At 42.6% G+C, this 27,500-nt stretch overlaps 1 protein-coding gene across 1 annotated transcript; it reads left to right on the forward strand.

Moving 5' to 3' along the window:
- On the forward strand, window positions 1–26,302 carry lrig3 (leucine-rich repeats and immunoglobulin-like domains 3). The gene is made up of 19 exons (XM_047162155.2): window positions 1–453; window positions 7,307–7,378; window positions 7,467–7,541; window positions 14,841–14,969; window positions 16,164–16,307; window positions 16,405–16,548; window positions 16,774–16,917; window positions 18,162–18,305; window positions 19,463–19,543; window positions 19,637–19,708; window positions 19,833–19,904; window positions 20,458–20,621; window positions 20,871–21,200; window positions 21,399–21,680; window positions 22,373–22,846; window positions 22,958–23,116; window positions 23,604–23,744; window positions 24,044–24,238; window positions 25,912–26,302. The coding sequence occupies exons 1-19, from the start codon at window positions 254–256 to the stop codon at window positions 26,163–26,165; spliced, it is 3,276 nt and encodes a 1,091-aa protein (XP_047018111.1). The 5' UTR covers window positions 1–253; the 3' UTR covers window positions 26,166–26,302.
- The last annotated feature ends 1,198 nt before the right edge of the window (window positions 26,303–27,500 follow it).

The following is a 27,500-nucleotide window of genomic DNA, read 5'->3' on the forward strand; positions in this document are numbered from 1 at the left end:
CGAAGCGCTTCAACTACAGTGAAGAAAAAAAACACAGGAGCAAAAGTTTTTTTTTTTTTTTTACACGAGGATGGACGGAGTGAAGCGGTCGGACTAACGCATTCATTTATCTAAAGGAATACAAAATAAGTTTGCTATTTAGGAGGACGAACCACGTCTTTGTTCGGAACAGAATTCTTTTGTGAATTTTTGTGTGAACTTTTGTGGCGTAAAAGAAGGAACGTGTGTTTTTTTGGGGAGAGTTTGGGGGAAAATGTCTTCTTCGCAGGAGCTCGTCGCTATGAAATATGTCGCCCTTCTGCTTCTTTTCACCGCAGTTGAACTCCTACACGGGAATATGGAGAGTTTAGAGCCGTGTCCGAGTCCCTGTACGTGCAGGAGCACTTTACTGGACTGTAGCCGGCTTACAAATGGGTCCAACCTTCCGAGACTCCCTTCCTGGATCACGCAAGTGTAAGTGAACGCGTTATCTTTTACACCATTATACTGTGCTAAAACGTGTCCGTGATGTCCTGGAAACATAGTGATGTATAATAGATTGAGTACTGAATACGAGCTGGCACTAAAAAAAAAAAAAACCCGCATTTTTGTGCGTGAACGCGTTTTTAAAAGGTACTTTTTAGGTTTGGTGAGAGCGCCTCTGTTCTGAGCGCGCGCCCGTACGCGCGCGCACTCAGCATTGAGTCTCTTTTCTGTTAAATCTCAGTGGTTTAGGGCCATGTGGGGAAACAGTCCCAAATAAAACTGCAGAAACAAACAAACAAAACGAGTCATTGCGTGTTTTTTGGGTTTTTTTTTTTTTTTTTTTTTTTTTTTTTTTTGGAAGACCAACAAAACTTTTTTTTTTTCCTCTTACAGCTAGGGAATTTTTTTTTCTGGACCATGTGCAAATCCAGGCTCTGTGAATCTCCACTCTTTTCTCTCCAGGCTCCCTCCATCTAAGGGTCCTTGATGGTCAGTCTCTCTCTCTACCCCCCCACCCCCCCATGCTGTGACCCTCTTCATTATTTATTGCAGTCTTAACAGGTGCACTTATCCTATACTTCATATACAGTGCAAAGTGAACACAAATGCACTTATTACATCAATTCAACATTACTGGTTCGATAAGGACCTGCTTTCTCCTCTGTAAATGTCTCGGCGTGTGTAGATACATCGTCCGTGGACATTCGGGGATCTATTCGGGGAGTCCGTGCTTTAAAACAATATTCGGTAATCTTAGAAAGCATGTCAAACAAACCTAGCGTTATCCAAGTTTTAATATTTACCATTGCGACGAATAGGTTTGAATAGAAACCTCAATTACTCATAGGGCTGGGCGATTTCTGGAGATAATATTGATATCGTGATCAATTATTACACGATCCACTTTTGTGAGATATCGTTGGTTTGGAACGGTGGTGTGAGATTTTTTATTTTTTTTTACCGTTTTGAATCGTTACACGTTAAGGTTAACGTTTAAACTGAACTTTTGCCGCTGATTTGATGTCAATTTTTAAAAGAAATCTTCTTTGTTTTTGTAGGCGTTAAAGAAAAGTACCATGAAAGACAGTTTAACGGTTTTTTTGTTTGTTTGTTTGTTTGTAAAAAAAAAAAAGATTTACATTACTACTCTTTTGCAGACAGTTTGTTAGCTAAATTATATATCGTAATATGCATTGTATATCATCGAAATGTCGTTGAGTATGGTGATGGGATATGATATATATATATATATATATATATATATATATATATATATATATATATATATATATATATATATATATATTTTGTCGAATCGCCCAGCCGTAGTTACACGGTAACAAAAAAGTTTGAGATCCCGTGGTTTTGACAATACCTACCCACCTACCCCAGGCCTAAATTTGATATCTGGTTTTGGTTCCGCTTGAAAGACGGCTGAAACGTTTCGTTTCCACCTCAAATGAATCTTTGTGCTCGTACTGGTTGTTTTGATGTATTAAGCTTTACCGACATTGCTGGGTAAAAAGCTTGCATGCGGACTATTTTAAAATACAACCAACAGAATAATTGATCAAGATAAACAGTTAAAACGCTGCTTTTCATGGTTTGTTTGTTTTACAACAATGACGATTTGCTGAAAGCGTTTAGGCCGTAAAAAGCGTGATATCTGTCAACTCGGGAAAAGTCCGTATATATAATAAGGTTTGCAGGTCCATCTTCTGTGTGGAAAAATGCAGGTTTCCAGTGTAAAGACTTGCAAAGCCGGTTTTTATTTAAGTCCTGCGACAGCTGTTTGTTTCCTTCGCCTCAAGTAGGTTCTTAAGACGAGTCGACTTTCACTTGTGCACTTGTGCCAGATGGGACGCAATCTAGGTTTAGGTTAGAGATTGTGGATACTGAATACTGTGTGTGTGAATGTTTAAGTGAAGGAATTCTTTTCGCACCTTTTGTGCCATTTAATATGCAATCAAAGATTAATCAGCATGTTGGGTTTGTGGCGTCACGTCATGGGATTTTCACATTTCCACAGCAAAGTGTAAGTAAGATACACGTTAAATATGTATCCGTTTTAGCTGAGAAGGAGCGTGTTGCGTAGTACGAGTATGGAGAGCCGCATAGAAATGCTGCGAATCTAGTTACATTACTTTAAACCAATAAAATAAAAGTCTGCGTGTTGCTGTATTCCGTCAGGCTGCGCACAGTTCTTTCTTTCTCCGACTGTTTGGCATCACTGTATAAAAGAAGTGTGGAAAGTTTCTCCCACTACAGCCAGGCACCTCCTTCTGCTTCTCTGCCAAAAAAAACAAAAAAACCCAAGTCGTAGCTGTAGGGGAAACGAAGTTCTTTGTGCCGCACCACGCTAATTTCTAAGCGCCTCTCCGGCACGTCGTAAGCCCCCCCCCCGCTGCCCCGGGCCTTTGTTTTTCCCACAGCCCATTATTTCTGCTGAGTTAGCAGCTAAAATCCAAGTAGTGAAGCTGTTAAGGAGCTGCTCATCGTCGATCCGATTGTGTAACTCTCGCAGGGAGAGCGGGAGGGGGGAAATGAGGGAGAAGAAAATGAGGCCTCAAGCCCCTCGAAAAGCTGGGAAGGAAACGTCATCTAAATAACGTAGCAGCCCAGAAGCGGTGCACGCGTGTGATGTTTTGAACGAGTGAAGGTCCTCGTTGCCTTTACTTAAAGGAAAAAACAAGACAGAAAAAAAGATATAGATATATATAGTAAGTGTAGTAAGAGTAAGTGTATAAGTTAAGTCTTGATACACTAACTCTCTAACTTCAACATTTGTATCAGCAAATGGTGCGTGTGTGTTTCACGCGTCTAACCGGTAGAGATTTCTGACTTCGCTTCAAACACAAACGCCTGTAGTGACGTACCGATCTGATACTGAGTACCCGCATCAGGGCCGCTAGATTCTTATTCCATCCCCCGATTCATGTGACGTTCACATAACACGGTACTGTACCGAACCTGGAAAGCGTAGGATCTGTGACTCTAGAAGCCCGTACGTGGTTTTAAATCTGTAAAGTAAGGAGCGTGAGCTGTACCAAGTGTTTTTCTGCAGTTTCTTTTCAAATTGAGCCGCTATAGTTAAACAGGAGTGGGAATGTGTAGGGATCTCATCGCTTGATTTCATCTAGATACCTGCCGTGATTATAAACTTTTTGCTCTTGTTGTTGTTTTCAATTGTTATTTCAGCAGCTTATATTACACACGTTTCGCCCTAGTACGGCCATTTTCATCCGCCGTGAAATACAGCGTGGTTACTGTGGGGTAACATCCTGTTAAAAGACAATAAGCACTTCTGATTAGAGATCAGCGCTTCTGCTTTTACTTGCATAGTGGAATTCTGTTGAAACCAAAGGACCTCTGTAGGAAAAATGAATAAATCTGTGTCATTTATGGTGAATTGCATCTAGTCACTTATGTGTGGCTGAATCTCAGATCGCATTTTATTGAGCCTGTAGTGGCGACGTAGCGGTTTGATTTGGATCTGAAATCATTCCGTCTAAGGTTTTGCGATCGCAGAAACTAGCGCAAAATCAAGGGAACGCCACTGTTCAGAGGAGCCATTTTAAAAAAAAATTCCTGCAGATTTGGGCCGAGACGCATCGTGCGATGTCATCAGCCAAAGTCCTCCGCGTCGAACATGAGTACAGCTAAAAGGTCTCGCTTACGAGCAAGCATCACCGCGAAAGACAGATTTCACGCAATTGCAATTTCGCCAGTTCAAGTCGTTTTCTGGAGAGAGAAAAAAAACCCAGCAAGATGCATCTCAAATTTTTTATTAAAGCATTTTTGGCTGCAACGATCACAAAAAAAAAAAACCCCTCGGTGAGATCCTGTTCGGGTTGTGAAATGTGCTGTTGACATTCTCGCACAAGTCTGCACTCTTTGGCGAAAAAATCGCCAAAAAGTTTCACCCGGCACATTCCTTCTTCATTTCGTCCCGATGGACCCAGTGGAAAAAGCCGTTCCTCTTTTGAGGAAATGTTCCGAATGGACTTTTTTAAGAGCGTTAGAACCATTTACCATCCGAACAACCCTAAAGGAACCACGTTCCAGTTTCATGCGTGTTTTTAAAAAAAAAAAAAAAAAAAAAAAAAAAAAAAAAAGTTTAAGATTTTAGGGATCAGCGCAGGAAGGAACTGTGATGGAGCTGAGAATCGGTTCCTACGTTATAATCCCAGCCGTTTGTTCTGCGTGTTCTGTTTTCATAAACAGCTGTTGATGAGGATGACGGTAAATAATCAGCACTTGCCTTTCAGCGACCCGCTCTCCCCTCTGATTGATTATTTCCACCACCCTGGCATGCCTGCCTCATCATAACAAGAGGCTGGATACGTCGTTTCTTCCGCACTTCCCGGCAGCGTCTACTAGGCCGGTCGGACGTGGAAGCGTACACACACAGCAGGGTCCTTATCTGATCCACTTATGACATGGATTTACAGAGGAAGTGCAGCTGCGATAAACACACCGTGTTATCTCCTTCTGTCTAAGCAGTCTCTAGTGTACAAAACATGGAGGACGTGTATATATATGAACAGCAGCTGCTTGGAATACAAGGAAAGACCCTGGAAAAAATTGTGCTAATGATTCAAGTAGTGTATACGGTGTCCCAAAAGCCTCCATACACAGGGGACTATGTTCGCCAGGCGTGCCGTCGTCAGTGGATGTCCGTGGACGTCCACTTCTTCTCGGTAGGACTGCAACACTTCCAGTCTTTTCTGAAGTTTGACGTGTTTCCTGTTAAAGTCCATCGCAACCTTTTGTCATTCTTAAAGGCTGAAAAAATCTGGGGGGAAAATATATATATATATATATATATAAGTATGAAAACTTTTGGGAAATGTTTTGCTTTAAACAGTGTTGATTTCCCTGTGTGTATGGTGACTTTTGGGACACCGTGTAGAGGCCTGCAAGTCATTGGGGAAGGGGGGGCGAAAACATATGGGTTTGGAAATTGAAGGCGGTGCTGGTCCTCGCAGCATTGTGAATAGATTAAGAGTTGTTACTTTTCCCCCCTGCCTTGTGCCTGCGCTGATTGAGACCAGATGGCACCGCAGCGGAGATCGAGCGCAACGTCAGGAAACTCCAGCAGCAGTTTTACTGCGCACAGATTCCTTCTCGCCTCGCCTCGCCTCGCCTCGCCTCGCCAGCCCTCAGGCTCGACCTCACTATAACTAAAGATTCAGACTCTCCGCTGTCGTAGGTCGACCTTTCACCTGAGGAACTGGAGATTTAAGTTAGCAGGAAGTATTCCCAGTAACTCGATGCGTTTTTCAAGTAATTCTACAAAAATCTACGTTTTAGTATCAACTCAGTTATATCGGTAGTGATCACTAAAGACGGTCGCAATTCAGTAGTCCGAGTGCCACAAGAGATTGCAAATTTCCCTCCCTGCTGATGGTTCCGACCGAAATGCAACAAAGGTTCTGATTACGGATTGCTGTAAGCAAGCGGTTTGCGGTTTAGGGCCTGGGAAGAAAAGGAAGACGGCGATAACGTTCAGCAGTATCAAATAGCACCGGCATTTAAACGGCATTTAAATATGCTGCTTTTCGGTTAAATGAACGTAGTGCAAGGATTATTTATTTATTTATCGCTTTAAAGCGATATTTATACAGGCTGTAACGCATCGTGTGTGTAAACAGAACTACACAAACATGGACGTGGGCGGTTTTCTAAGACACGAGTAAAGCCGCAACAACTAAAGTCGCGTCCCAAACGACGTACTCCACACTTACACTATGCACTATGTACTCTACCGTCTAGCGCAGTATTTCTAGGTTTCAGTGTTTCTTTATTTAAATATATATATATATTTTTTTTGTGTGTGTGTGAAATGTATCAAAACATATTCAAATAAGATGTTTTCAAATTAATCAAGTTATTCGCAGATATCACATTAGCTGAGCTGACGATCGTTCGTTGATGGATTTATTTAACATTTATTTACAAATGAAATGAAAATTTGCACAAACCTGTGAGTGGTAGACAAGTTCAAATAAACAAAGCGTAATTCAGAGAATTAAATCTCACACCGACAATAAAATGTAAAAATAAATAAATAAAATAAACTCTTGAAATGTTTCGATTCAATTTTAATGTTAATATTATTCACGTTCAATGTTAATAAAATAAAGGAACATGCGTAGAAATGACAGTTTAATATATCGCCTATAATTGTTGTGGAGTGAGGGGGGTCCTTGTGGATTGTTCGAAATATTCTCGGGGTCCAAAGCTCACAAAAGGTTGAGATCCACTGGTGCAGTGTATGGATTTTAGAAAGGTCATATCGTCTCAAATGGAACACACATTAGTTCTTTACTAACCTGAAAGTTCGCCCCCCTCCGATTAATCGGAAAAATAATCTGCCAACTAAACGATTTATGAAAATAATCGCTAGTCGCTGCCCTAGATCTAAGAGAATTTTCCGAGAGGAAGGACATCGTTCGTCTCCCGGAATATACGTGTCATTTTGGAATTTGCGGAATGACACGACTCAATTTCACCTCACGTTGTTCACGTTGCGCGCATGAATGTAAACGGCTACGCAGACGGACCTGATCGTCTCCTCGTCGCTTGACGCTGATATCCAGTTAGACTCCGTGCTCGAGCGTTGCAGTGCAGCGGCCTGTTAAATTCATCAGGCGTAATACGTCTCGGTGCCTCGTCCGCTTTATCTGCAGCGCCGTTTAAACCAAGCGCTGCAGGAATTCTCCCTTGTGCGTTTGAGCAAGGAGCTAATGTGTGCAGCGTGTGATGAAAGGCCCCCTGCCGTGATGCATGCCCGACTCTGATGAATGCTTTTTTCTTCTTTTTTTTTTTCTTCTCACAGGGACCTGAGCCATAACAAATTACAAACACTTCCTGAAGAGCTGCTTTCCCAAGCGTACCACCTAACCGAAATGTAAGTACGCTCTCCACCTAACGAACGTGTGTTTCATCATCTCTCTCTCTCCCCTTTTGTGCTGACCACATCTGTGCTCGCCCTGCAGAGAGCTGGATAACAACAAGTTGAAGACGATGCCGGATTTTGGCCCGTATTCTGGCAATATCAGCGTCCTCATTCTGTGAGTATGCTCTAGCTATCTATTTATTTATTTATTTTTCCTCGGTGTACTTTTTCAGCATGTCCTTCGCTGTTAGTCTGTCATTGTTCCCGTGATTCTCCTGTATCAGTTGGTAAATATCCAGACGACGCCGGTCAGGTGTATCACGCATCCCGCTGTCGGGTTTCTCAGACTTTCAAACTGCAAATGTCGACTTAATCGTCCGATCGTTTTAAATGCCGGCCGATTAGCTAAGAGAGAGTGTTTTTTTATTTATTTATATTTTTGTTAATCTATAATTTTTATTTTTTTTAAAAATTGTAGTTCTCCTTCTATTTGTCAAACACCCAGTTCTACGTATAGCTCGTGCCGTGCCATTATTTAAATAATAATAATTTTTTATTTAAAAAAAAAAAAAAAGCATCAAAATGTCATTAAAGTGCATGAGCAGTACAGTCTGCCTCAGAATACAAAACTTTTTACTTTGTGCAAACTTAACCTTCATTCCCTCCAATGCACAATGCTTAAAAAATTTTTTTTGTGTGTGTGTGGTACCACTATGAATAGTCTCCCATCTTGGCTGTAATGTGCACGACTTCACCTTCGCTCTCAGGTCAAGAGAAACCCGACATGAAGCATAAAAAATAAAAGCGTCGAAAGCGTTCACATTTTTATACACTCGCTGAGCCGGATTGCGGACTGGAGCACCGCTTAGAACGAAAGCTTATCTGTTCTGTGAGACGTGCAGCAAAGAAATGCTTCAGGTGTGATTTGGATTTTTTTGTGACACACTTTTTTTTTTTTTTGAGTAAAGAGATAGCTACGCAGGTCTAGGACAGCAAGTCTAGATTTTATTTCAGCTAAACGCTTCAGAAACAGATCAAAGATACACATCACACTGATTTGAGTTGGGGTTTTTTTTTGTTTTTTTTTGTAATGGCGGGGGTGTGTATGATCAAGTTCGAGACTAGACACTATATATGACTGAGCCAGACTGGGCTAGACATTATATCCTCCCCAGACACTGAGTCAACAAGTTGTGACAGGAACTACTGCTGAGGGCTGTTCAAGTGCGGACTCGCGCGGATCTGCTTTTCTCTCCCTCTCTCTCAAACACACACACACACACACACACACACAGTATCTGCTACGTGCAGGTGTGAATGAGGAAATAGCTGGCTCTGGAAACTGCCTCACTGGGTAATTTGGTGTGCTCGATTTTCACTAGGGCTTTTTCCCGCTCAATCCTCGTGAACCTTTACTTTTCATGCAAAGGGAAATTCGGTCGAACTCTTTAATAACATTTGGATGATGGAGTTTTTGTAAAAGAGTTAATGTTACATCATCCAGCTGTCGTTTTAGAACAGGAAAAATAAAAGAAAGAAGAGTTTTCCTAAGATGTCTGAGGAAATGTTTGTCTTATTTAATACTTTACCGCACACAGTCTTTTGCAAAAATCAGCACGTTTATAAGGCCCAGTCGAGGATCTATCAGCGATTTACATTTTTTCCTAGTAGGTTTGTGTGCACATGTGTGTGGTATTTCGTTCTGGAAGGAGAACAGAAGCTGGCAAAGCCATCTGATGACTCCGTCTTCTGCAGTGGCGCCTGTAATAAGAACCGTGACTGCTGTGAGCCAGCAGAAAAGAGTGTGAGCACTTGACTCTGTGTCAAAGGATAGAAACGGAGGCAAGCATAAATGTTAAAGGGCCCTGGCAACGCAGCTTCAAAAGTGATCTCCGTGATTTTAAAAGATCAGCACCATTTATAAACGGTGGATTCCAGAGATCCGTGAATCCGACGTCAGTGTAAATAAAAAGCTACGATTTTCTGCCTGACCAGGGCATGTGCGATCGATTGTCCCTCTCTGGAGGTGTAGGCGACTCGTGAAAAGTGCCAGTGCTCGCGAAGGATGCAGGAAATGACACAGTGGCACAGCGCATTTATTTCTGTGAGAAAATTGGGGTCGTGAATGTCGCGTGGTATGTTTGCGGTGCGCATATTTTATCTGGATTGTTCTCTAATGTCACGAAGGAAAACATAAGCTTGATTCTTAGCTTCTCATTGTGTCTGTGTACAAATAACAAGTATTATGTAAATGGTTAATTACACAGGTTCCGGTCTAGAGCGCAGTGATCTGAATAGTGGTCATTATTATTGCTTTCACCACTTTTAAAAACATGCTGTAAGGCGTAGTTTCTCACCATCACGTGCTGACTGTAGTTCCTGTGGTTGGGTTAGAAGGCGCAGACACGGTGGCTTTGTGGTTGGCGCGTTTGCCTCGCACCTCCAGGGTTGGGGGTTTGAATCCCGCATCCGTCCTGCGTTTCCGTGTTTCATCCGGGTACTCTGGTTTCCTCGCCTGGTCCAAAGACGTGGGCTGCGTCCCGAATCACGTACTACACAGTAGGCGAAAAGCAGCGCGCCAGAGGGGTAGTATGTCCGAATTCCCGCTAGGTGAGAAATACCTGATGGCATACTGCGTCCGGTGAAATTCTGTCTACAAAGTATACTACTCTCAGTCACAAATCCCATAATGCAACCGGACTAGAGGGCTAAAAAATCAGCCTATTAACACTGCTCACATTACATTGCTCATTCAATTAGCTGTCCTGATGTGCATTTTGCAGTTAGTGCGGTTGATTTTAATCTTGTGGTCCCTTTAAGATTTCTGTGTTTATGATGAAAGGTCACACGACAATGCTGACATGGCGGTTGTACTACGTCTGGGATCGTAGTCATACTACACACGCGTACTGATCATCAGTACGTGCTGTTTCAACAGTAGGTTCTGCAGTACGCAGCGTCACAGTACGCGATCTCGGCTGATTGGCATCTCTAAATCGTCTGTAGTGTGTGAATGCGTGCGCGACTGTGCCCTGCAATATGTTGGCACCCCATCCAGGGTGTCCCCCACCCTGTGCCCCCGAGTCCCTTAGGATAGGCTCCAGGTCCCCCAGCGACCGTGTGTAGGATAAATAGTCATGAAAACAGATGGATGGATGGACTTTGGTTGACCTCTCCTAAATACAGTCCTACTTAACTCAAACCAGCCAGAAGAAAATGGCCGAAAGAAGAAATTCAGAAATCTCGATGCGGGTTACTTCACCCTGGAAGGTAATTATGAACATAAGTTGACATGGACTGTAAGCTCTTACGAAACGTGCACAGCTTTTCTTATATAACGTATGATGATATAATAGCGTTTTATCACGTTCTTGCATCCTAATATACTACATATAGCTATTGATTTGTATTGAGGTTAGTGATGAGTATCAAATCGTTAAGCATTAGTGTTTAATGTTTGATGATGATGATGATGATTTTATCCACAATACCAATCAAAGGATAGAATAAAGCTGGCCTCATCGGAAGAGAGAACCCCTCCAACCAAATTCCATGCAAATTGTTCAATTTTGCTCAACGCCAATGACTGAATTGCTCCCAGCTGTTGAGTTATCAGCATTTGTTTTTCTCTGGGCTTCGGGGTCAGGCAAGTCGATGAGTGCTGCCGCTATGTCTGCCTTACTGTTTAAATAAGAGCTAAGTGGCATTCGATACTCCAGCACTTCTCCCTCCCCCCTTCCTCGCCTCGTAACCCACATAGAAAAGGGGAGGTAAAGGGGGAGAAAAAGGGACAAGAGTGAAAAGTTGCATGGGGGCTTAGGAAGGCTCCGTAGTTGGAGCCATCTTATTAATTCTTTTCGCAGACTTTCTCCTGACTTCACTGGGAAAGTATGCCGATTCATATGGGGGTGTTTTAAATGCCCGTGGCGTGTGAGTGGGGGGGCATTGGTGTATTTTGAGTAAATAAATAATAATAAATCTTATGTGCTGTCTACACAGGCAGTGTAAAAAAAAAAAAAAAAAATGTGATGTATGTATGAAGGATTATAAAGTCTTACAACATTACGGACATTTAAGGTCTTTTAGTTATATTTCTATATATCGAACAGCCTCCTGATGTTTTCGAGACTTGCGTAATGTGTTTAGCTACACCTTCAGCACTACTACAAATACATAATGTGCACATTTCTGCGTTGCAGTGACGTATGAAAACGGAGGTAGCTCGGGCTGACGGGCCACAGCCCGAAACCGTTCGAGTAATGGTGTGTAACGAGCTTATTTGCCCAAATTTGGGCGAACAAATTCGAAGTGTGCGTTTTCGAGGCACAATGTGGTGCTTGTCTGTGTGCACCCCCGGGGCTGGAAGGAGTGTAAGATTAAGAGATAAGGCAGTCTGGAACTCTCACACACATCTGTATGCACCGGTGTCGGCGTTTGAGAGTGCAGAAAGGGGGGGGGGGTTTAAACGGAGAAACATTCGATATATGTGAATGGTGTCGAGCAGTTGGACTCCTCCGATCCACGAGCTAGTGATCAGGTCCTTATGAGGTTATTATGAGATCAGCATTGATGTCAAGAACTATGTCATGGGTAATAATCGGTGCTGCATGGAAACAAGCGAACGATGGCGAAACTGCACCTCAGCCCCTCTACATAATAAAGTACATACACAATTGTAGTGTTATATCTTGTAGTGTTACATCAGCCTTGCCAACAGCGAGTTCTCGGTCTTCTTGCCAGTCAAAGCTGAGTTTAGTCATGTATGTTGCAGACGTGCAAAAAGGCACTAGTAGAAAACGTTTTCTAGAAGCCCCCGCTTTTTGTTCACTCTGTCTATGTGAATATTCTGAAGAGTGCACAACAAAGTGGAATTCGAATATCTCTGCCATACGTAAACAGTCATGGGTTATGTCCAGAACTGCACACTTAATACTTAGTTAATAATATCAGAATAGTACACCACAACAATTAACCTACACTCACTAAGCACTTTATTAGGAGCACTATACTTATACTGGGTAGGGCCTCCCGTTGCTCTCAAAACAGCCTCAGTTCTGGATTCCACAAGATGTTGGAATCATTCCTTTGAGATTCTGCTCCATGTTGACGTGATTGCCTCACGCAATACCTGCAGATTTTTATGGTGCACTTTCATGCTGCAAATCTCCCGTTCTACCACATCCCAAAGGTGCTCTAATGGATTCAGATCCGATGACTGGGATGGCCAGTGAAGAACACCGAACCAGTTTGAGATGGCTTTTGCTTTGTGATATGGTGCTTTATTATCCTGGAAGTAGCCGTTAGAAGATGGTAAATTGTGGCCATGAAGGGATGCACATGGTCAGCAACAATACTCAAATAGTCTGGCATTCAAGCTGTGATTGATTTGGTGTTAACAGGCTAAAATGTGCCAGGGAAACATTTCCCGTACCATTACACCACCTCCACCAGTCTGGACTGTTGGCACAAGGCAGATTGGGTCCATGGATTCATGCTGTTGGGCCCCCCAAATTCTGACTGTACCATCTGTGTGCCTCAGCAGAAATTGAAATTGATCATATGTTTTTCCAGTCTTCATCTGTCCAGTTTTGGTGAGCCGGTGCCCACTGCAGCCTCAGCGTTCTGTTCTCGTTTGACAGAAGGACAGAAGTGGAACCTGACGTGGTCTTCTGCTGTTGCAGCCCTTCTGCCTCAAGGTGTGATGTGCTGTGCATTCGGAGATGCTTTTCTGCTCATCACAGTTATACAGAGCAGTTATCGGAGTTACCGTATTTCTGTCGGCTCGGACCAGTCTGGCGTTCTCCGTCGACCTCTCGCATCAACGATGCGTCTCCGTCCGCAGAACTGCCGCTCACTGGATGCTTTCTCTTTATGGCACCTTTCTGAGTGAAGTCTAGAGACTGTTGTGTGTGAAAATCCCAGAAGATCAGCAGTTATAGGAATACCCAAACATGCTCGTCTGGCACCAACAATCATCCCACTGTCGAAATCACCGAGATCGCAAGTTTTCCCCATTCTGATGGTTGATGTGAACATTAGCCGAAGCTGTTGGTCCGTATCTGCATGTTTTCATGTATTGCACTGCTGCCACATGATTGGCTGATTACATGATTACCCGAACGAGTAGGTGTACAGATGTGTCTAATAAAGTACTCAGTGAGTGTATGGCGTTGACGTAATATTGAGTTCAGTATAATATGCAGATTCAAAGTATCAGTGGAGAGAGCGATGTTTGCGTGAATCCGAAAAATTCACATTTGTACGAAAACATCGTGTGTATTGATGCGCTATGCCACTTTTTCCGTAGCGGGAGTTCAGAGATGCACATTTTTAAAAATACGCGTAAATACAGGTGGGTGGAAACCCCTCTCGAGGAAATCGCCCTGCAGCCACTTTGTTCCCGAGGCCCGGGCAGCCGGTAGAGCTTTCACACGGGGCCTAGGGTTTTTGTCGTTTTTTTTTTTTGCCTCTCCCTGGCCTCTGAAAGAAAAACTGGAAATTCAGGATGCAGCCAGTGGGTAAGGTGAAGACAGAGCCCCAGGTGGTGTGACCATGGTGCATGTAAAAGCCCTGTGCAAATCTGCACACAAAAGCGCAGCTTGTACCCTTTTCTGTGGGTGGCTTACTATTGCTGACAGCCAGGAGGGGTTTATTTCTTTTCGAACAAGAGAAGAGGTGGTGGAGGGGTGGACGGCTGCAGGGCAAATGGGTCCGTGGCATAGTGTGCACTGAATATGTCATAATGGAGCTTGAAATTGTGTGACGGCAGGTAGATTGAGCGGTACAGGCGAGTCGCCACACAGGTGTTCAATTCAAGACAAATAGATGAATGGGGATGGGGATTCCTGGTGTAAGCCTGCTTTCAGTGAAGTGTATCCTTATTGATAGGATCACTGAATGCAGCACCACGTTTTAAGCAACCCTCTTATCCCCAGCTTCATCTCTCTCCTGCCTTTACATTCTTTCATACTCTCTCTCTCTGAGACACACACACACACGTATACAAAGGCAGCACTGTACGGTCTCTGTTTATAACAAAGGCAGCTCATGCACTGCAATTTAGGAGGCGTGCAACCCAGGAAATTGCCGGTCTTGGCTATGGCATGCTTTCACTGAGGGAATACTATTCATCGACCAAGTAATTGGCAGTTTTTTAAATACCTTGTAAGTAATTACCTTATAAACAAAATAACACGTCACTCCGGCATTCAGCTGTTTTGACCTGTTGCATGAAGTGCGGACATGGGGTAGCTCAGTGTGCACACACATACGCACGCGCACACACACACACACACAGAAAAAGAAACTCGTGGTACTCTCCATGAACATGACTAAGGACATTATAATCTAGCTTCTGGGATCCACCACTGCGGGAAGGTTAAAACGCGACCGCTCATTGTCACTGCGTGAGTCTTAGAGCAAATATGAGTTTGCTGACCACCGTTTGGGAAATGTTGGAATTCATTTTTTCCAGAGCTAATAACAAGATCTCGAGCGTATCGACGGAGCAGCTCCGAGCATTGTCTGCACTGGAGATCCTGGACCTCAGCAGTAACAAGCTGGTGGACGTGAAGCGATTCCCTACTCTGCCTCTGAAAAACCTGTAAGTGGTTTGTACTTCTTTTGGATTAAAAAAAACACACACACACACACAATGTTCCTCTCATCAAGGAAACACGTGTACAGTAAATACAGCAGAAATGCTAGACATGTAATGATGCTACTTACACACCACAATCCCCTGTAACTGTTATAATATAATTACATTGCATGGAGTCCAATATGTTTTTGTGATTGTCTTGTGAGCAGGCTTCAACTTTCAGTGTGCGCCGACACCAGCACATCGTGCGCTTGACTTTTGTTTACTTTAAGCAGCTTACTAGCTTCACAGCTCAGATTTATCTGCTGTTAAATTGACAATATTGTGAGTATTCAATATCCAGGTATACCGTTTAACTGACAATGCAGGCACTTCAGTTTTGCTGTACTTACTGTACACTCGAGGCATGTGTGTAATATTACACGGTCATCTAAAAATACTTTTCTGCGGCGTATCACATAACCGATCATGGCTTAGAGAGTATATTACTAATCTGCTCTGTACTATGAATTCGATCAGTGAGTCTGTAGCATGAATATTTATGCCGTCCAAGAGCGATATCAAATACGTAAGTATGACCCCGTTAATTAATCGTGTCGTTCCTATTGTGAAGTCCATGAAAAAGTTTTGTTCCCCCGCATGGAGGAACCCGAATGAGACAAAGCTCACCAATCAGCTTACTTTATCCTTTTATCGTTTTGTTTGTTTTGTTTGTTTGTTTGTTTTGAGGTGTGCGCATTCATTTTAAGAAAACCGATTTTATTTGATTAATTCCACAAGTACAAGTACGGAATTAAAAGCATGACTAAAGGTTCCAAAATAGGGTGTGCTGTTTTATAAGCCGAACCATAAGAAGAAGCCATATTATTAAATTAAGTCGTATTTGGCACGATCGGCGTAACAAGGACTGTTCAGGTTGGCAGTAAAGCCTATCAGTCTCCCGTTAGATATCTATTTGAGTGCTCGCCGTTTAGTCTTTCTTTTTATTCGCTTTTATTTTGAAATTGTTACATCGTATTGCGATTGACAGGAAAAAAAAAGTTACATTACAAATACAACCCTATGAGAGCATGAGTTTTAGCCATACAAACACAGAAGTAGAATTCATTACAGTGGAGAAACTCTCCTTCTTCAGGTATTTTAGCAAGAGTCTTGATGGTGATGCTAAGCTAAGCTTCATGTTTGTGTTTTGCTCAGGTTCATGAATTACAACCACATCTCTGTGTTGGCGCCGGACTGCTTTAAGAACCTATCAGACACCCTGCTGTTGTTGAAACTGAACAGGAACCATCTGAACTCCATTCCTGCCAAAACCTTCCAGCTTGACAACCTTCAGCACCTGTAAGTGGCCCGGCGCATATTACACATGTGAAAGCTCCGGAAATTCTCGCACCGCATGCCGCCCTTCGCTTAACATTTTGCCGGCTGTGATTGGCAGAGATCTGAGCAGGAACCGGCTGCGACGAATCAAAAGCTTGTCCTTCAACGGCCTTCCCGCACTCCGCTCGTTAAATATGCAGAGGAACCGCATCGTGCGTCTGTTGGACGGAGCATTTTGGGGCCTCAGCAAACTGGATATCCTGTGAGTGCACTGATGTTGTGATACTATTCAGAAAGCTCATTATATTTTCTATATAAAGGTTTATGTTTAACGCCGACATAACACATGCTTTAATCATTTATAGAGCGATAACTCAAAAGCGATGGGAAATTAATCTCACATATTCGCTGCAAATGGGTAGCTCATAAGTGCATGGTTGTGAGATGGAGAATAATGTATGTTTAATATATGACTGTGTCTGTGCAGGCAGCTGGACTACAATAATTTGACCGCAGTGAGTAAGGGTTGGCTGTACGGGCTGTCGTCCTTGCAGAATCTACATGTGGCTCACAACGCCATCAGTCGCATCAAAGCGGACTCTTGGGAACCCTGTCAGAAACTCGCTGAGCTGTACGTCTCATTCCTCTCAGTCTTTCTCCTCTGTTTTTTTCCCTCAACTCTAAAGCAAGGGCTAGGCCTTAAGAGGAAGAGAGTGGAATAGAAATATGGGGCGTTTCACTGCTTTAGTAAGCGGGTCGATGATAGTCGATGGCAGCGTTGTTTATAGTCATGATCTGATATGTTTGATCATCTGTTTACTGAGAGTCCACAGAGTCGATTTTGTTTTTTAGTGGAATCATCCCCTACCCGTTTGACTTTCTTGTATTCTTTTTTTTTCTCTAGTTTTTTTTATTCTTCGTCTAAGTGAGTCTAATAAGTGCCTCTTCTTTCTCTGTTAATTCCTTTGTTGAATCGCCTTTGCAAACTGAATGCGCTAGTGGGGGAAAAATTTCACATCGCCTAACCGACCGGGTGTGATATGTTCAGTCTAGAGACGCACCGATGTATCGGCAGATAATCGGCCGATAGTTATAAACATCCGACGATCAGAGCCGGTTATATCCTGTCAATCAAAGGAGGGCGGGGAAAACACATGGATTTCGGTTGCCGTGTGAAAAGATGTCGTCTCTCGTGTGGAATGACGACAAAACTGCCGTCTGTAATCTCCGTAATCTCTGCACCGCTACCATTTCAGATCGGACGCGGCAGCAGTGAAGCGGCGTCGAGGCTAATCGAAACAACTTGTAGAGAGTCAAAGAATAAAGTTTTTATTTGCAGTTCTTTCAGAATTGTGGATTTAATGATTATTAGTTTAAAAGAAGGCAGAACTGTCGGTATCGGAATCGGCCGATATCACTCCGAGTTATCGGTATCGGCTGAGAAATTTAGTATCGGTGCTTCGCTGGTTTAGTCTCATTTAGTCTTCATTTAGTCTTTATTTTCTTTAGACAAACATCTTTTAATCATAGTTTTCATCAACAAAATTAACCCTGGTGTCAGACCTTCTGAACGACATAATGATACTTAATAATAATAATTGCGAATCAGTCACTGTTGATGTGTGTGGGGGGGGTTTACAAAAATATTCCAACACTCTTGTAGTGTTGTGATTGTAAATAGATTACATACTCCTTGAAATCCTGTTGACTTTTATGGAAACTCGTCACTTGTAAACATTTGTATCTACGTTCTAATCAGGTCGTGTGTGTGTGGCATATTTCTCATATTAGTACATACCCTGGTACATGTAACAAGCCCAAAACGACGTCGTCTCGGTCGGTGTAAAATGTCTGATGTGTTTCCGGATATTTTAGCGACCTCGGCTCTAATCAGCTGGTACGTCTGGAAGAGGGAAGCTTCATGCGCCTGAGCGAGCTGAAGCAGCTCTTTATCGGCTACAACCAGGTCAGCTTCATCGCTGACGGAGCCTTCAGAGACCTCACCAGTCTGCACACGCTGTGAGTACAACAGATTAGAAACAGAGCCAGCTCTTTGTGCCTGTCATCACACTACACACTCTCTAAACACTAGGGCTTTAAATCATCGCGTAAGAGTGGACATCAGCCTTGTTACTGGACATCTGCATTCTTGTGTTTGAACAAGTAATCTGGATCAGTTGTGTTCAATAAAGGCTGGAACTCTTCAGTTGACTTCCAGGAATAGGTTTATACTGATTCAGCCTTTTTGACATTTGAGTATCGTTATCAAACCTCAGAAGTAAAACCAACACATGGCTGTAGCAGCAGCTGGGCGTCTCGGGTGCATCTCTTGTGTCTTTCCTTCTCTTCGGACACTGTCAGGGTGGAAATATCTAACCGACAATGCAATATATCTCAAGGGTTTGCTGCTTAAGTAAATTTCCACGGTGTTCATTCACTTTAGAAACTCAATACCTCCCCTCCCCCGACTTTCCTCTCCTCCCGTCTCTGGGCTTTCTTAAACAGAACCAAATGGTAACTGAGCATGAAGAGGTGTGTGTGTGTGTGTGTGTGTGTGCGCGAATATGTGCACACGTGTGTTCACTCAGTCCCCTCCCTAACTCACTCATTTGTAACCAGGCTCACAGGGGAGGACACTTGCTATTTGAATGTAGTTAAACTTGTTGAAAGGGAGGGTTATGGGACAAAATAGGAGTCCCTCCTTCTGCAGTGGGTAAATACAAGTCATCAGAGGATAATGGACGTGACATTTCACTTATTACCTTCATTATTTTGATGTGAGGACTAAGATTAACTGAGATTGCGGTTTAAATATAGCAACATTCTTAGGTTTCATTAACTGAAGTTTAACGTGGTTTAGCCAAATGTTTTGTGTAAATAATGTGAAAAGTAGGATCATTATATTGCTAGCCAAAGATTCCCACAATCAACAACTGAGACATAAACTGAACAAGTTTCACGGACGTTTGCTGAACTGAAATGGAATGACGAGTCCCTGAACAAACGGGGGGGTCAATATCAATAGTAACAGTCAGTATCTGGTGTGTCCACCAGCTGCTTTAAGTACTACCGTGCTTTCCACACAAATACAGTGCCTTGATGAGTGCTAGCCAACACGTTGTGTGAGGTTGTGAATAAGGCGTGACCTTTAACGTCATGGTTTTGTTTTACTAAAGGGATCTGGAATATAATGAGATTTCCTGGACCATTGAGGATATGAATGGACCCTTTTCTGCACTGAACAGTCTTCGAAATCTGTGAGTTCCTGTCACTCTTGGGTTATTTTTTGGGGGGGGGGGGGTTTGGAAGCAATGAAGGAGATATTTTCTAATCAGCCGACTTGCTTTTAGTTTTCTTCAGGGGAATCAGATTCGATCAGTTACCAAGAAGTCTTTCACAGGACTGGACTTGCTGGAGCGCCTGTGAGTACATGTAGCCATGAAACTTCTTTTAAACAGATCTGTTCTACTTTGTGTGTGTTTTTTTTTTTATTTTATTTTTTTAATAACACCATGTTGTTGTGTTTTCCCCCTTCGTTCAAATCAGTGACCTCAGCAACAATGCCATCATGTCAATTCAAGGAAATGCCTTCTCCCAGATGAAAAAACTAGAAGAGCTGTAAGTGAGATGAATGCATATAATGTAATTTCACCTGATGTGTTTGGTGGTATCTCATTTTTGAAAAGCAGAAAAACTCTTGACTTAAGAGCAGTGAAACCCTCAACACATATTTGTGGTTATTTGATTCACTATACGAAAATGCCTGCCGTGCATTTCTGTATTCCCCCGTTCTCTGAAATGGGAGAGAGGATGCCGGTGCGGACTTTTTGACCGTTGTCTGGATAACGAAAATGGCTTCGGAGTAAATAGATTGTCGGTCTGAATTTGACTGAATGTTGATTGATTATCATTCACGCCAAGGAATTAAGTGGTATCCAGTTTTTAAACTTGCTTCATCCCTCCGCTGTGTCTATTTGATTTATTTACTTTTTTGCCTCAATTGGCATGGATGATTCCAGGTCCAGTTGCTTGGAAACTTAGAAAATAGGAAAGTATTTATAAGAGATTAGGTTTGCATGTCTGAATTAATCCAAATTCTTTTCTACCCTGTTCTATATTCGTGCACCGGCTGTGCGCTTACGCTTTCTTTTTCCATTTTGCGCTCTTCCAGGCACCTGAACACGTCAAGTCTGCTCTGTGACTGCCAGCTGAAGTGGTTCCCGCTGTGGGTGGCAGAGAGCGCCTTCCTCTCCTTGGGCAACGCCAGCTGTGCCCATCCACAGCCATTGAAGGCCAAGAGTGTCTTTGCGGTCAGCCAGGACGAATTTGTGTGTGGTGAGTAGGTGCCTGGTGCACATTTTCCAAGCATGTTATACCTGACCAAGCATGAGGTCGTCTTTCTGCTCTCATGGTGGAAAATTCATAATGGAAGAAATTTCGTAATGGATTACTTCTAGCAACTTATTTAGCTAATGAAAAACACAGACTTTTCAAGTTTTGAATAGTGCTCGCTGTTAAACATTCACTTCTGTTCAGCTTTGATCATTCACTCAAAACAATTTTCACTGTCTCCTCTGTGAACAGCTGATTTCCCCAAACCGCAAATCACAGTGCAGCCTGAGACGCAGTCAGCCATCAAAGGCACCAACGTGACCTTTGTATGCTCTGCAGCCAGCTCCAGTGACTCGCCCATGACCTTCGCCTGGAAGAAGGACAACGAGGTACTGAACAACGCAGAGGTTCACAACCAGGTTCATCTTCGAGCGCAAACGGGCGATGGGAGCCAGGTTACTGAGTACACGACCACACTGCAGCTGCGCCATGTGGAATCTTCCAGCGAGGGCAAATACCAGTGCGTCATCTCCAACTACTTCGGTTCCACCTATTCCACCAAGGCCAAACTTACTGTCCACAGTAAGTGATATGATACCGCACAAGTTTCTCTGCATTTGCACAGTGCTAGTTTATGTAGTTCTAAGATGAAAATGAATGATTTCTTTGGAATGTTTTTGTTTGAAATAAATCGTGTTGAATTGTTATGTTTGCAGTAAGCAGTGCAATGAAGGCTTTATTTTCTACCATTGACTAATACCACAATATCATCTCCATCAGTGCTGCCGTCCTTTTCTAAAATTCCTATGGATCTGACGGTCCGCGTGGGAGCCACAGCCCGGCTAGAGTGTGCCGCTACCGGGCATCCAACTCCTCAGATAGCCTGGCAGAAAGACGGAGGCACTGACTTTCCAGCTGCAAGAGAGCGGCGGATGCATGTTATGCCCAGCGATGCCGTCTTCTTCATTGTGAAAGTGAAAACGGAAGATATTGGCGTGTACAGCTGCACTGCCCAGAATACAGCTGGCGCTATATCTGCGAATGCCACATTAACTGTACTAGGTAAGAAATGTAGAAACGGGTCGTACGAGCAAATGGATATCTGATGATGAGTATATATAAAAATAAAAATAAAAAAGAAACCATTTGGCTACTTTGGTGATTAACTACCCGAGTATCTAACATTTGCCGGCCCTTTAAAGTTCTAGTGTCCCCCCCCTCCCCCGCCCCAGAGGACAACAAATGTTAGCGTTTGGGAGTCTCTTTCATTTTTAAGCTCCTATTACATGTCTCTGGTTCAACGTTGGCTTCACAACACAGTAAATGATGGGAGCCTGCCCTTCTTTCATACCAAAGGTTGTGCCAAGAACAAGTGCCAAAGCTGACCTCACGGCTCTAAATTTGAATTAATATTTTAGGCTTTCCAGAGTGACTTAACATGGCACAAGAACATTTTTTCCACTGAGTCAGTTGTAGTACGTTTTTTTTAAATATCCAATAATTGTGCATAATGTGTTTGAAAATGTCACTGATTATTACAGGGTTTTAAATATTTACTAGTCTGACCGGGTTTATTTCATGCTTATTTCATGTCTGATGATGCGTGTTATGAAATAGCTTTAATATCAATATTTAATTAAAATGTCAAAGAAATTGGAGAGGTAAATTTCATATTTGTTTTAGCTTAATTTGTTCAGATCTGGGGAACAGCTTAGCTTAACATCCTGCACCGATTTATTTCCCCTCCCCCCTAGAAATGCCCTCTTTCCTGCGGCCACTGGCGGACCGCACTGTAGCAAGAGGCGAGACTGCTGTGCTGCAGTGCATCGCAGGTGGAAGCCCTCCCCCACGCCTAAATTGGACCAAGGATGACGGGCCACTAGCGTTGACCGAGCGCCATTTTTTTGCTGCTGGAAACCAGCTCCTGATCATCGTAGATGCAGCAGAGGCTGATGCCGGCACTTACACCTGTGAGATGTCTAACCCGCTTGGCACAGAGAGGGGGAATGTGCGCCTGGCTGTCTTGCCAAACCCTAATTGTGAGACAAACCAGGCAGGCACGGGGTTACTGGGCCCAGCCGGCAGTGGATCAGATGAGGATGGCTGGACTACAGTGGGCATCGTCATAATCGCTGTAGTGTGCTGTGTGGTGGGCACGTCACTGGTGTGGGTGGTCATCATCTACCACACACGCCGACGCAACGAGGACTGCAGTGTCACCAACACTGGTCAGTACCAAGTGATGCATTGAGCGTCACTGCTAAGGAGTAATCCTCTATGTACAGAATCGCATGAAGTGTCTGGATGTCTTACAGATCTGTTCTTGTTGCCCTCTGTAGATGAGACCAATCTGCCATCAGACATTCCTAGCTATCTGTCCTCTCAGGGAACCCTGGCAGAGCGCCAGGACGGCTACGTTCCCTCCGAGAGCGGCAGCAATTACCAGTACGTGAGCTCTTCCTTGGGAGGAATCTACATGCAGCCTAAGGACATGAAAGGTAAAACGCACGCCTATTTCGTACCAGGAATAAACAAATGGTTTGGGGAACAAATTAACACCAGATGTACTCGATCCATGACGACGTGTTTGGTGTCCAATTTTGCACCAGGTTGAGACTGCGGGAACCTTTACACCAGAGTATTAATTAAATGTATCGAGGGCCAGAATGTATGTCTAATCCCTTTAAAAAAAAAAAAAAAAAAAAAAGAGAGATTGATTTACTACAGAATCAAGCCTTTAACATGGTCCTACCAGTCCCCTGCTCTATATCCCATTGCAAACCTGTGTGGTAAGGTGACAAGGAGAGTACACAAAAGAGGTTCTATACTGAGGAATGTCTCCGAATCCATGCTGTGTATTCTCCAGTCTCTTCCAGCAGTCTAGGAGAAACTCAAGTCATGTTGTGTTTGCAAGGATTGCACTAAACGCCCACTGCCAATAAATGAGAAGCGGTTTCGTAACGTTGATTTTTACAATATCTACAGGTGTATGTCAACTAGACACAGGAAGTGAAACGGACATGGAGGTGGCCATTGATCCTATGCTTTGCCATTTCCAAGGGCCTGCCGGCACACTGATGAGGAGAGGCAACCTGTATGGCCCAGAGCCCACAGACACGTATATAGGTGAGACATATTGTTATAGACCGAATGTTGTTTGTTTTTCTTGGTTTGGGTAGTTCCTCGTTTGATGGGAAAACCGGCCAGATTAAAATTGTAGGTAAAGGTTTCAGCGTTCTCACTGTAGTGCACTTGGAACTTGTAGAAGTGGGAAATGATTAAAGATTAGACAAAGAGTGAACGATATTGAATGATTCTCTATTGAAGGATAACATGAAGCCTGTGAACTCCAGTCTGTCCATTGCAGTGTTTGACTGGTGCGTACGCTGTGGTAATGTTGTCATGCTTCACCCTTTACCCTCCAGGCTGTGCTGCAGATCAGAGGCTTATGTGCAGAGATTCTTACAGTCCATCGCTCCCCGGCCTAAAAAAGCAAGAGTATTACACACACACTCCCTCGCTGTCCTCAGACCCTATTGACCACATGAGCTCCGGGATGCTGGTACATCGTGAGTTGGGAGAATGTATCCAGTCACAGCCCCCTTCCGCCTCCTACATGGGTGAGTTAAAAATATGTTAAAAACATAGTTTGGTATGTCTTGGATCTCACGCTTGTTGTACAGTCACTTGCCAGATTATTAGGTACAACTACGATCGCTACATTCATTGGTCAATTGATCATTTACACTTGTTTGTAAGTATAAAATACAATTGTTGACTGAAGCCTATCAGTTGCTGTGTACAATTTGTCACTCCTCCTCTACCGCGTGCATCATCGGGAAAACACCACCACTGCCCAGATATTATTTTTGGGATGGGGTACAGCTCTGACACTGACATCGCATTGTATGCGGTGCTGATACGGGGGTATCAGATGCATCAGCTTTGCTGAGGGTTTTAACTGTTGTGTATTCAAATTACTCACTTTTGAAGACAAATTAATATCTCGTAAGCGATAATACTTTTCCATGAGCACATATATACGGGAGCATCTATAAAAAAAAAAAAAAAAGAAATCTGAATATCGTGGAAAAGTTCATTCCCCCCCCGTAATTTAATCAAAAAGTGGAAATTTCACGTATTCTAGCTTCATGACACATAAAGTGATATATTTCAAGTCTTTTTTGTTTGAATCTTGATGATTACGACTTACAGCGCACGTAAATCAAAAATCCGGTATCGCCAAATATTATAATAAAGACTTTATAATAGAGATATGTCGACCTGAGAAGCGCTCTAATCAGCGAGTTAATTAACTCAAAACACCTGCAGAGGTTTCCTGAGGCTTTAATCCGTCAGTCTGCTTCAGTACACACAACCACAATCACGGGGAAGATGGAAGTAAATTTTGCATTTCATTTGGAAATCAAGGATTTACTGGATCGTTGATTTCCATGAGCTGTAAGCCGTAATCAAAACAAAAGAGGCTTGAAATATTTCACTTTATGTGTAATGAGTCTAGAATATATGAAAGCTTCACTTTTTGAATTACATTACATTGGGGGGGGGGGACTTTTCCTCGATATTGACATTTTTTGAGATGCACCTTTATTTGTATGGGCTTCACGTACTCATTGCTTTGACATATTTCCAGTTTGAAACTCTCGTGTCTCCAATAGCGCTGTTCGTTTCTGTTAGTAGGCACTTTACCTTCATAGTAGTTTATGTACGATTAAGCACACGGTCTGACGGCTTCCTCCAGCTTTCTAAAAGGAGCGTCGGTAGTGTTCTTACATATACGATGAACTTCATTGACGGGCATTTCCGGGAGCTCTTGCAGACACCAGATGTCAAAGACGGACCTTCCAGGATTTTGCGATCGCAGAAATTGACCCAAAATCATGGAAAACTTCGCAATATTCGCAGGAGCGTTCGATTTTTTTCACACTTACCACAGATTTGGGCCGAGATGCGTCATGTGGTGTCATCACAACGCGTGTTCAGATAAAGCCCCCTTTGATTCACGTGCATAGAACATGAGTACAGCTAAAATGTCTCATTCACCAACAATGTGAAAGACCATGCGAAGCTATTTTATGCAATTTGAAAATCAAGCATATTCCTGTATGGACTGAAAATAGTGCTGGTTTTGGTTATAATGAGGAAGTGTTGGGTAAATTCCTATGTTCTTTCTTATTTCTGTGGATTTTTTTTTTCTGATTCTGAACATTATTAGCTATTATTAACTATTCACGGCTCTGATGACCGAGTTTTCTTCCATTTATCTCCTCAGGAACTTTTGGTAAAGCACCATGGATGTCCCAACAGGAGCATTCCCCCAGCCTCTGCACTTCAGTCTCTCACAAAGGAGCGACACTTCATGAAAACCTGCACACGCCCCTCGATTACGACTCCGAGCGCGAGGACGACATCTCCACTCGTTCGCTTTCCCAAAATCTGAAGGCGGACCAAGATGGCAGTGTGTACGAGCTGCCGTCCGACAACAGGACAGTAGAGAGCTCCCTGAGCTCTCAAGCCCATTCGTAGCACCACAGGCAGAGAAACAGAGACTGCACACTCCGTTTATTTAAATGAATTCTACCTCAGCTTGGACGCTTCTTGTGCACGCTGGTTTTGAATGTAAAAGGTAAAAATGAAAATTTAAAAAAAAAAAAAAAAAAATTTCACAAATTTGAAAAATAAAATAAAAATGAGAAAGTATATACATTGTTTCTTTTGTACAAAAACAGATATATATATATATATATATATATATATATATATATATATATATATATATACACACATATGCACATTTTATAAAGTTAATTTTATTTTGTAAATTAACAGTGTAAATAGGATGCATTATTTTGTGTACTTTTTAATGGGAAGATTGTTGTCATGAACAGACGTGAGTCAGATAATCAAAACAAACATAAGGGAATAGTAATGGCTGGTCCACCTCTTCTACACAAAGACTCCTTTGTGTTTCTGTGCAATGTTTGCAAATGACAGCACAAGGTCTCATGGGTACTTTTCTTTTTCTTCTAGTAATAATATGGCTTGTGTCATTTTAGGACTTTTACATTTGCCTTCACCTATCCGTTCCATCTGCGACTTTGGTTTCTTATATATATATATATATATATATATATATATATATATATATATATATATATATATATATATATATATATATAATTTTTTTAAAAAAAAAATTTTTTTTTCTTTAAAAAGGATGTATTCCAGCAAACTAATACAGTGTTTGGCCCATTTCTGTTTGTGAGTCTGTTTAGTTTCCCATGCATATGCTTTTGGGGGGGGGGGTTTGTTGTTTTTTTGTTACAAGTAAAGCACCCTTTTGCACATATCACTCTTTGATAATAAAACATGTGCTGCTACACAGTCAACAAACGGTTCTGATTTCATGTTTGACCTTGTCTTTAAACCTAGAATAAATGTCCCTGTTGCTTCTCTTAAATTCATGTCAAGGCAGTCAAATGGGAAAGGAATGATTTATAGAGCGTGTATATTCTTCAAAGCATCTCTGGAAAAGTCTATCCTAGTGGACTATTCCCAAAAAGTTAACTTGGTCCCTGGAGCACCATGTCATGTTTTGATGATGGTAAGGACAGCATGACATCTCTCAGCTGCTTTTCCTCACCTTTGTTTGGTCTCGGTGTTGAGACTGGTTGTGAGGTTTATTAGCTTCTCCAAGTTCCACCACAGACCACTAAACATAGCCATAAGCTTCCCTATTCAGCCCCGTACCTAGTAACTTAAAAACACACATTTAAAAGGTTTAAATCTTTAAACAGTGTGCGAGTAAACGTGCTTGTGTATGGGGGTTTAACACTCCTGCTGCTGTGTCCGTGCTCAGTG

The sequence above is a fragment of the Ictalurus punctatus genome, chromosome 19 (assembly GCF_001660625.3).
Source record: "Ictalurus punctatus breed USDA103 chromosome 19, Coco_2.0, whole genome shotgun sequence".
Classification (NCBI taxonomy): Eukaryota; Metazoa; Chordata; class Actinopteri; order Siluriformes; family Ictaluridae; genus Ictalurus; species Ictalurus punctatus.

Bases quoted from the DNA above. Each gene is read 5' to 3' on its own strand.
- lrig3 (XM_047162155.2), top strand. From the start codon at position 254: ATGTCTTCTTCGCAGGAGCTCGTCGCTATGAAATATGTCGCCCTTCTG. The intron at 7,379-7,466 runs GTAAGTACGCTC...CTCGCCCTGCAG, and splicing joins GCGTACCACCTAACCGAAAT to AGAGCTGGATAACAACAAGT. The intron at 19,544-19,636 runs GTGAGTTCCTGT...ACTTGCTTTTAG, and splicing joins CTGAACAGTCTTCGAAATCT to TTTTCTTCAGGGGAATCAGA.